The sequence below is a fragment of the Monopterus albus genome, unplaced genomic scaffold (assembly GCF_001952655.1).
Source record: "Monopterus albus unplaced genomic scaffold, M_albus_1.0 scaffold22.1, whole genome shotgun sequence".
Taxonomy (NCBI): domain Eukaryota; kingdom Metazoa; phylum Chordata; class Actinopteri; order Synbranchiformes; family Synbranchidae; genus Monopterus; species Monopterus albus.
The window spans coordinates 2,131,074-2,141,885 of record NW_018127902.1 but is presented as its reverse complement, the minus strand read 5'-3'; the positions used below and the strand labels follow the sequence as shown (position 1 = coordinate 2,141,885).

At 42.5% G+C, this 10,812-nt stretch overlaps 2 protein-coding genes across 5 annotated transcripts in view; one reads left to right on the top strand and one right to left on the bottom strand.

The window, feature by feature from the left end:
- Positions 1-3,401, bottom strand: part of ppp1r12c (protein phosphatase 1, regulatory subunit 12C) — a 20,925-nt gene extending 17,524 nt beyond the window's left edge. For 2 of the 4 annotated variants that reach the window (XM_020594136.1, XM_020594139.1), the window contains exons 1-4: positions 2,989-3,388; positions 1,886-2,060; positions 1,662-1,792; positions 1,128-1,246 (exon numbers count right to left, since the gene is read on the bottom strand). In XM_020594136.1, the coding sequence (XP_020449792.1) occupies positions 1,128-1,246; positions 1,662-1,792; positions 1,886-2,060; positions 2,989-3,197 (634 nt within the window). In that variant the 5' untranslated portion in view covers positions 3,198-3,388. Of the gene's footprint in view, positions 1-1,127; positions 1,247-1,661; positions 1,793-1,885; positions 2,061-2,988 lie in introns of all 4 variants that reach the window. The other 2 variants (XM_020594137.1, XM_020594140.1) reach the window with 2 other exon arrangements.
- Positions 3,402-7,825: 4,424 nt separating this feature from the next.
- LOC109956831 (nicotinate-nucleotide pyrophosphorylase [carboxylating]) overlaps positions 7,826-10,812 on the top strand; it is a 7,784-nt gene continuing 4,797 nt past the window's right edge. The window contains exons 1-3 of the mRNA XM_020594198.1: positions 7,826-8,124; positions 9,007-9,260; positions 10,140-10,450. Coding sequence (XP_020449854.1) covers positions 9,008-9,260; positions 10,140-10,450 — 564 coding nt within the window. The 5' untranslated portion in view covers positions 7,826-8,124; position 9,007. The remainder of the gene's footprint in view (positions 8,125-9,006; positions 9,261-10,139; positions 10,451-10,812) is intronic.

Below are 10,812 nucleotides of genomic sequence, written 5' to 3'. Positions count from 1 at the left end.
CGTACAGACGGACAACCCAGAAACCTGACGACTCTGGCTACAGCTTTTGGGAGCCCTGGTCTTAAGGTGAGAAGTTGAAAAGTCCAGCACAGTTTCCTGTGATGATTCTCAGTATCAAGATGAAAGGTGATATAATAGTGACTACAAAATATCACACTACAGGCCTTTTTGAATCATGTGCACTTTGCAGTACAGTACACAGCAATATGACTTTTAAGGCTCAATTTGTCTTTCCCACATAAACAAACCCACATGGGCACATCAGCATGTCAATGACACTAGCAGTCAGACATGTAATTTTGCTTCTTCTAGGACAGTCTATAGAGAGGCCTGCAATATATGGGACAACAGTGTCAAATGAGGTGTGGCATCAAAAAAAGATCCAACACTGGTGAATGAAATACAAGATGACTTTAAATGTAAAGCAGGGCCAATGTAATTTTGCAAGAGTACATAGAGTAGACATTTCAGTCATGCTGATAATGGGAGAATAATTAAGACAAAAGGCAAAACTACTTGTTGAAGTGCCACCATGGATTGGCTTACGTGTGAAAACAAACAGAGGCTTAAAACCTGCACTGCGGAGTACCATGGTGCAATACGAAAAGGCAATTGAAAACTGTTTAACCAGTCAACTTGATGTGTCTGCATCCGAAGAAGTGCCAGTCTGAGCTTTTTTTAAAAGGGAATACTTAACATAATTGTTAGTCTTGATTGTTAGTCTTGATGGAAACAGACTAGCAATTTTTTTTTAGTTACACATCCTGATAATTGATTACCTAAGATCATTACCAAGACATTAGTAAGGATATTTTCCAACATCAATATACATCATTATACGACAAAAACAGGCAAAAAGGTCACCCAAAATAATCTAATTGATGTTTAAAGCTATAAAGTGTGAGCAATGTGCTTCTATAGTATCTGCAAATGACAGGTGGCCACTTCTCCCTACCTTATCCAGCACTGCTAATACAGTTATGTACATATACAAAAATGATGCTGTTAATGCAAGAAAAAATATTCTAGAAAGAAATAACTTTGGCCCAAATCAAGCACAAACAAATGATCAAACATCCTTTTAAAAGGGAGCAGTTAGTTGTCATGTAGAGAGTTGTATCACTCACCCTGTCTCAGCGTGTATTCCTGAAGAAGGGACTCAGTGGACTCATCCAGAGCAATGTCCAGAGGAACATCTCCGTCACAGTTCACAGCAGAGAGAGACGCACCTTGCTGTAAAAGGAAACTGACAAAACAAACAAGAACAGAGTGAAAATCCATTTAACTGTAGAAACATTTACAGAGTCTACACAAGGACAAACAACTATAAACATAGATACCTAATCCTATCTGTGTTTTGGGTGCAGATATATTCAATTTTCAAAACGAGGACAAAAGGTGTTATTCAGACAAGGAAAGGAGAGTGCAGGAAAAAGGACATCAATTTTCAATCTTTTGATTTGAATGTGTTTGTATGCCAGGTCAGCCCACTCATGCTTTAGCTGACTTGTTCTCCTGCCAAACACAGCAACAATGTTAGTATTGTTAAATACATAAATACTCCGGCACCCACACTGCACTCTGACGTCCCCACAGTGTTAAAGAGTGCTTTATTGCCCAGCTGCTCTGTTCTGCCAACTGTAGAGAGATATACTACATACGCTGTGACGTCAGCGTGGCCGCAGGAGGCAGCCACATGCAGCGGTGTCCATCCTTCACTGTCAACCTGGTTCACGTTGGCTCCATGCTTCAAGAGGAAGGTCACCATCTCCAGGCTGCCATCTATGCAGGCCTGTGTACAAAACATGAAAAAAAAACAATAAAATAATGCAACTGTGAAAGCTGTTACTCACCAGCAAGTAACCTAATGAAAGGGGGGCTTCACCTGGTGGAGAGCTGTGATTCCATCGGTGTTAGAACAGTTGATAACTTCTGCCACATTCTCCCCATTCCTCGTTTCGGTCTCTTTGGCTTCTTTGAGCATCAACTGGGCCTCCTCAGTGTCCCCACTGGCACAGGCAGCCAGGAACTCTGCAGCCCTGTCAAACCTCACACTCTTCCTATGGACAGAGGATACAGGCACCTAGATGATTTTAGTGGTTATCAGCTGTAGCTGGTTTGCCAAATTAAGATAACAAACCTTACAACATAGACTAGTAATCCTCTAGAAAAAAGTGAGAGCACCATAATGTGATTTAGCACATGATGGTTTTGAACACAGGTGGAAGTGAGTGATTTCAGGCTTTGGATACACAGGCAATACTCGCTGTAAAATCAGTTGATGGTTTTGATTTTGTCATGGGATTGGGTGACACAAATACAGAAAAACAAACCTTTAATCTGATCATTTATGAAACCACTGTGCTGTCACACAAATGTGCCTTCTTCTTTTGGTCAGTGTTGGTGAGGGTCTGCTCATATCTGCTCTTTGCTAATGCAGTCCGTGTCCTCATAAAAGGTGACTTTTGATCACCAGTGTTCAGACTGCTGCAGCATTTGTGACAGATGGACCTGCAACTGAGGCAGCCATTACTGTATTACAAGACAGTCACCCTGACACCGATTAGCAGAGGGCTGAGATTCATCTTTAAGAGGTGGTCACTGCCTGTGTTAGTGGCTGAAAATAAGCACTGCAAAATGTCCCAAAACAAAACATGACATATGAGGAAAAAACTGAATTAGCAAAGTCTGTCAGTGGTATAAACGGACCCTCACCCAGACTGACTTTAAGACACCTTGCTAACTAGCTAGCACAAATATTACAAACACCGGCCCGAGAAATGACTAGTGACCACTGACAGTTTCAACGAAGACCGAACACGTTGGCTTTAATAAGCGGTAATTTAACGTGATGTAGTAGCTGGGGGGCTAATATCACGGTGTTTAACTGTCAGCCCCATCCGAGCCCACGCAAAACACTTGAACTTAAGTTAAGCTAGCTGGCTGTTGGCTGGGCGTGTAGCCGTTTAACAGGAAACGCTTCCTTGCCGTCGTTTGAGGAGAGGACTGGTTTCATCTTTGCCACCAGACACTGGCTGGTCCTTCGGTGAGTTACTGAGCTCGGGCTCCGGTTCCCCCGCTCCGTCGTCGGTATCGCCCCGCCACCTCCGCCTGGGCACGACCGAGGCTTTGTCGGTGCAGGAGCCGGCCCAGCGCTTCAGCTGCTCGCGCCGCTTGGTCCTCGCCGCGTCCCCCATTTATTTATCCCAGGAGGACTGTGTTTTTAAAAATAAAACATACAGTGACAAGAAAAGACACACCCTCCATGTGTATATTTTCACTTCCTGGTTGTCTACCTCTAGATTAAGAGGAAGTCTCCGTTTGTACTCGTCAGCGTGGGGAGAGCGCCAACTTGTGCAGTCCTACCCACAGATGTGGTGACGTCACCACCGCTGTTTTGTAGTATACCCCTGAGGGGAAATGCTGAAATAGCTTCATGCCTTGGCATTGTGTACATACTGTAACCACCACACTTCCTGTTATTGTGGGTCTCCTGAGACTATGGTCAACTTAATGTTTAAATAACATCTATAATGGCCAGAGTTGTAACTAATGGCTTAGATATATTTCAGTTATACTGTAAGTCATTCAACAGTGGGTTAACATAAGTCTGTCTTAAAGAACCCATGGCATACTTTTCCTTGTTTTTTGACTTATCTACAATGTTACAACAGTGAATTATCATCTTAGACACGACCTAAAGCTCAAAAATTAGGTGTACGTGTGTTGTAGTATTTATATGCAGAAACAACTCAGTTTATACACGTCTCACGGACTCGCACTTGCAACTTTTTTCTAACTAAATAAAGTATTACGTGATAGTTTAAGGATTTCCTTGAATGGTCATAATCTCCAGGCAGTTGCTTTATGTGAGCTTGCCTGACATCCACTGGTGCCATTGTAAAAGCAGAATTTTTTGACTGCGCCTGGTTTTGTGGATATATTTTACCTCCTGCTGCTGCACTGTGACCAGAGGATGTGGAGAAAAATACAGGGCCTGGGGTTACTGCATGTCCAGGAATGTTCCTGTACAGGGACTCAATGTTTTACCTGACTGGGTCTCACCTACAAGCAGCCGCCAGTGAAGCCCCCCATCGTGGTGAATGATCAGCTCATCAATGCTGGATTCCCCCGGAGCACAGTACCTGTTTCTTTTGATTGCTTGAGGCCAGTGTGTCAGCCCCATGTGATGTGATGCAGGTTAACGAGAGAATTAATGACCCATGATGTTATTGTCAATGGTTCACTACCTGTTGGAATTAATTTCACTACTTTGGGACTGTATGTGGTTGTGTTGTTGAAGAAGTGGTGACCACCGGTTGGATTTACCGACCTTGGAGCTACTTGAATAGGAGTGATGTTTCTACTACTCGGTGGGACTTAACAGTAAGTAAAAAAAAAAGCGCATGTTGCATGTCTGTTAATGCCTTGTTTCTATAACGTTGGAGAGAATTGTTGTAAGGCTGGAGAAGTTACTATGTCTGCATTATGCCAGTTAAAATATGGGGTTTCTCAGTTACCTGCTTTGTTTAGAGTATTACACATCTGTATTCATCGGTACATATACTGTTGTTTACCTATCTGTGGAGGAGAAAGAGGAGAAAGTCAAATTAATTAATGCCGTTGCAGTTCGTTGTGCTGTCCACGTTCATATTCTGGCTCCAACATGTCAGGTAGGATTTCAGGTGTTGTCATTATCAAAAACATAGATTATTTGTCAATGTTTTTGGTCTCCCAGCGTGATGTACTTTCCCGGTTCAAAACTTGGTTTCATGTAGCGGCCCCCTCAGTAGTTGTGGTTAGGATAATTAATGGTGAAGCAGATTTCGACACAAAACCAGCAACAGCAGTTGTGCAAGCTCACAAACTATCCTCTTGTTTTTAGGAAGAGGCTCTCAAATTATTTCAGAACAATAAAACCACAGACTATTTGGAGTTATGAGGGGTGCAAAGCTAATCTAGAGGTACCCAAGATTAAATGGCTGAAAATGAGCATGCCATGGGCTCTTTAAGGTAACCCAGTAACAGTGTTGCTATCAGCCAGTGTATGGTTCTTAGGTTTTTATTAAACTCCCATATAACAATGGTTGCCTTATGTTTGCTGTGTGGCTAGTCTAATTTTTGTTTACTCGAAGTACAAGACTACCAAATAAAAAGCAGATGTACTCAGCAGGTTCTGGGTGGAGTACTGTTCAGGCATGTTTTGTAAAGGAAATGAGGTTTTCTCACAAGCACTAAGGGCTACTGCTGAGAATTGTGGCACATTAGGTGTGGGTAGATAGTTGTGGGTTGTGTACATCTTCTGGCTTTCTTACTGTGTAATTATGACCTCTTTTGGCTTTTGCGTGTGCCTCCCATGTGATGCACTGCACAGGATCTGTGCATACGTCCGCAGTATTCAGCACAGAGTGGGGGTGTACTGCAGTGATGTGCGGTCAGGGGAGGCAGGTGAGGCAGAGCCTCCCCTGTCAATATTGAAAAGAAAAAAAAAGTTAACCATAAAATATAATAAATGTTAATATTTGTCAGCTGGTGTGTGTTGTAGGCCGTTTTGCTGTTCGAACCCGATGTTGAAGGAATTTATTTCAATAAAGAATAGTAGAATTTCCGTATGTCCCGTTCAAATACATGGAGGAGATGCGCGATGAGGCAGCACTTTGCTGTGCCTCTCGGTGGATCGTGTAATCCTCACAAACTGTATGCGATGCAAATAGTGTGTCGCTGTCCCTCTATATATCGCAAATAAAATACTTTCAAACACTCTGATTATATGCTCTGCCTTGCCATAATCTGGATAATGTATAAAATGTAGTTCTGTAACGTGTTTAGGCTTGCAGATTAACCATAAAACCCAGTAAAAAAGTTACTCGGTGAGGCAAATAGTACGCCTAAAAACTGTGAACCATATCTTTAACAAGAATAAACCTTTGGATTCTAGGGTTAGAAAATCCCCCTGGCTGGTGAGTCATTATATATTAAGCTCACAATTTTCTTGTGGGGCAGCACGGAGGCACGGTGGTTAGTGCTGTTGCCTCACAGCAAGAACGTTGCGGGTTCATGGCCTTTCTGTGCAGATTTTGCATGTTCTCCCCGTGCTTGCGTGGTTTCACTCCAGGTACTCTGGCTTCCTCCCACTGTCCAAAGACATACGCCTTAGGTTGAATGGTGACTCTAAATTGCCTGTAGGAGTGTATGTGTGAGTGTGAGTGGTTGTTTGTCTGCGTGCCGGCCCTGCAACGGACTGGCGGCCTGTCCAGGGTGTACCCTGCCTTTGCCCAATTGCTGGCTAGGATTGGCTCCAGCGACCCTGTTTGGGACTGAGTGGTATAGAAGATGAATTTTCTTGTGAAGTCTGTTTTCTGCTACCTAAAGAGGCATCCACAGAAGTTAGAAAGTCATTTGCAGATTTTTTTTAAGAAGGACAGAGGTCAAATAGTCCATTGGAGGTAAAATGCTAAAACAACTATCTTGCTTGAGGAGGATGTGCACCAGCACAAGGCATTTTTCACAGTCTTGCACCCCAACAGTTATTTTCATTAATGACTTGTAACTAATCTATAAAACAGCAAATTATTTACTGTACTATAACTGTAACTATTTATATAGTCATTAATTTGTCACGGCCTATATATCATTTATACATGGTTATTTGAAAACTGTGCCAGAGGCACATATTAAAGGCTCTGACCCTCTGATTTGAAGTTTTAAGCTTGGAGGATACTGAGAGGATACTGAAACTGATACTTAGAGCATGTAGTCCAAAGCTCCTCCCATTTCCTTCCTCATGTGGAGACAGCAGGGCCAGCCAGAAATGTCAGTAAGCCACAGATAGTGTACACAGTTTTATTTAAAGGTGGAGGTTGGAACTTTATGAACTTGTCATGTCTTCACCTAGCACTGCTCATCCTGATGGCCTGTCTGCCTTGCCAGTGGCTACTAGCTTGAGCCAGGGATGGCCAGCATTCATAAAGTTACCACAGGTGTTTCGAAAGCAGATGCCTGTGACAGTAAAACCAATGGATGTTTGCTTGCCACATGTTGAGTTGTTTGTATTGCTTTTCACCTTGTTGCCATAGCTTCCCTGTGTGTGGTTTAGCAGACTGCTGATGGCCACCACACCCTAGGGCTCAGAGACGCTAGCCCTGCCCAAAATGTCCTGATGATTACCAGTGCAAAGCCAGTTTTAGGAAACAGGCAGGTGTACTCTCTCTCAACTCAACTCAACTTTATTTATATAGCGCTTTACCACAGCACAGCTGACCAAAGCACTTAACATATCATTCAAATATAAAAACAACACATAAAAAGCTATAAACAATAATATAGACACTAACACTACAGACAGAGTCTCATTCCTGGCCAAACGCCAATGAATACAAGTGGGTCTTCAAATAAGACTTAAAAGTGGACAGTGAGGGGGCCTGCCTACTATAAAGCGGCAAGGCATTCCACAGTTTTGGACCTACCACAGCAAAGGCTCTATCCCCCCTAGTTTTCCGCCTGGCCCTCGGTGCCTCCAGAAGAAGCTGATCTGCTGATCTGAGGCACCGCGACGGATTATATGGACGCAAATGTTCCACAAGATAAGATGGTGGCACCATCTTATCTTGTGGAACTTTTTGCCCATTTAAGGATTTATAAACAAATAAAAGAATCTTAAAATTAACCCTGTAACGCACCGGAAGCCAGTGGAGAGATGCCAGTACTGGCGTTATGTGGTCCTTCTTACGCCTCCCAACCAGGTGTAGGTTTGTATGCAGTGCCACAAAGAAAATAATCACACATAATATACCCAATGGCAAATGTATAAAACAAAAGAGTTGCATACTGTGTTTTTTCAAGCAGTTTGTGGGTTAATAGGTTACATGTGCTACCAAGTTGCACTGCCTTAAATGCTTGAATTGATCTCAGATAATTTTTCCAAATATGCACACCGGTTTCAATGGCCTGTCAATCAGGCTTGCTTAACACAATCGATGGTTATCCTACAGTGCTAACTCTTGTAAACATTCCAACATGTACACAGGATCAAAGTCCATGTCACACTCGTCCTGTGACTCTGTGTGCACAGCACTGCAACTCAACAGTCTGTCACCAACAGACAAAGGAGAGCCACTGACAGAAGTAAGTAAATATCTCATTTGCATTTATTAGTGCTGTTCCAGTGTTGGACTAGTTAAATACAAACTTGCTACAAATGACAGAATATGCTCTGATTGTAATAACTCCTTGAATAATACATAGTTGTAGTTTATGCTACAGCACTGACTCTTCGGTGGCACATTACATTTGTTTTTGTACACATTAAACTGAAGGAGTGATCAAAATGAAGTATATACTGTAGGGTAGATATAGAAATGGGTGTAAAATTAAAAACTAATAAAGTGCCTTATTACCACAAGCCTCCAGAGGCATCAGTTCCTCTTGACATAGATGCTACAAGACTTTACTGGAGGGTTGAACATTATTTTTCAAAAGTATTCCCTTAAATGATGTTTTGACAATAGCGTAGGAGAACACTGTTTAAAACGTCATTCCAAATTCTGCCATGGGTGTTCAGTTGAGTTGAATTCTTGTTCTTATGTCCTGCAATGAGGAAGTTGCAACTGGTACTCTTTTCCATTCACGTTTTTCCCTTGTCACTCAATCTGTGAGAATATGTTGACAAAAAGAGCAAATTGACAGTCTATAATGTTTTTGTAGCTGCATCTCAAGCACAAAGTCACAGTGTAATATCTTTCTTTGTGATCTTGCAGCTGTTGCTTTTCTACATGTATATTTCTCCCACTATCACTATTTTCATGAAACATAGTGAGACAAGCGATGCAAATCTATCATCAAACTTTAAAATCACTGTCTATAGTATATACTCATGGCCCAGTATTTTCTGAATGTAAAACAAGAAAGCACCTTGAAAGTTTTTTCAATTCATTATCTGCTTTCATTTTCCATTTTTACATCTACTGAAACAATAAATTACAAGTTTTGCCCATGCACACATTTCAGAATGTCTCTGCCAAAACACACAGCAGCACACGCGATCCCATCTCACACTCTGACCCGCCTGGCACGAGAGTGGCTGGCAGAGGACACACCAAACTTTGATCCTGCAGGGGTCTGTGTGGGGTCCGATGAGGTCGAGGCGAGGCTGCTGTGTAAAACAGCACACAGCATCCTGGCAGGAAGCCCTTTCTTCACAGCAGTGTTCAATGAGGTCGGCTGTACTGTCGACTGGATTTACCAGGAGGGAGCTAAGATCGGTAGGCGTTACCCACTCTATTCCATGCCAAATTATGAGAAGCTGTGGATGTGATGGATGTGATGGATGTGATGGATGTGATGGATGTGACACTCTCATCTAAAATCCAGAGTGGGGAAACTTGTTTTGTCACAGTGACAAATAACATCACCAGTCAAACAGCAGACAACAAAATGGAAGACAGACTGTCACTACAGTACTAACATTAAATGACCAACTAGCACACATTCCACTTGGATCTTTAGTGTAACTCAGCTGGGAGTCCTCTGGGGCATGAAACTGAAAAATAAAAAATAATTAATAATGCTCCTTAAAACATGACCAGTGAAATAGGCAACACATCTAAAATAAGACCTTAAACATAGTGTAAAAAAGTATAACCAACATAACAGAAAAACAAATGTAGCATGTCATTTTTTTGTTTTGCAGTTGTTCAGTCTGAGAAAACAACCTTGATGATGATGTTGTGGTACCGACATCAAACATCAGATTTGAGCATTTATTTTCACCCTAAACACAAATAAGTGTGAGTCATAACTGGGAAACAGTTCACAGGATTTTTCAGATTGACTGAACTGATCCACCAGCTTACTAAGTACATGTATCCCTGTTTAGCAAACACTGAGAAGGATCATCCACAAGGCTGATGTCTCATTTGCTGAACACTCTTGTTCAAATGCAACAGATTTAATTCAAAATGAAGGCTTACTGTATGTCAAGCTTCTTAGACTAGGCTTGTATCATGACCTAATGTAATAATGAATGCCTGTGATTACTGGTGTATTACTCATTTATTCACTCTCATATAATTTAGCACTGCCAGTTTTTTGGGCATGTTTTGATTTCAGTCCTCCCATGTTTTTTGCTTTAACCTCCACAGGTCCAGATGCTGTCACACTAACTGCTGTGGTGAGAGGCCCAGCAAGATGCCTGCTCCTTGGGGAAAGGCCAGCTCTGAACTGCCTGGCCAGGTCCTCGGGCATCGCCACCCGCTGCTCTCAACTCCAGGCAATGGCAACGGCGAGAGGATGGTATGGAGACATAGCTGGCACCCGCAAGACCACCCCAGGCTTTCGTCTGGTGGAGAAGTATAGCATGCTAGTTGGTGGTGTGTCCATGCACAGGCAGGATTTGAGTGGAATGGTGATGCTGAAGGACAACCATGTCTGTGCAACAGGAAGTATCACAGAGGTGAGTGGCACAGATTCAGTTAAAATGAATGAAAAGACATAGGATGTTCTTACAATTCTATAAAAAAAAGACCATTTGAAAAAGACAAAGAACAAATGAACAGCTACTAATGGATGGAACCCACCCTGAGTGGTTAACTGAAGGCTGGACAGTCCTGATCCTGAAGGACCCTCAGAAGGGAGCAGTACCATCCAACTACCGCCCAATAACCTGCCTCTGCACAACATGGAAGCTCCTGTCAGGCATCACAGCAGCTAAGATGAGCAGGCACATGTCTCAAGACATGAGCAGGGCCCAGAAAGGAATTGGTAGTAACACCAGAGGAGCAAAGCACCAGCTACTGGTTGATAAAGTAGTCACTC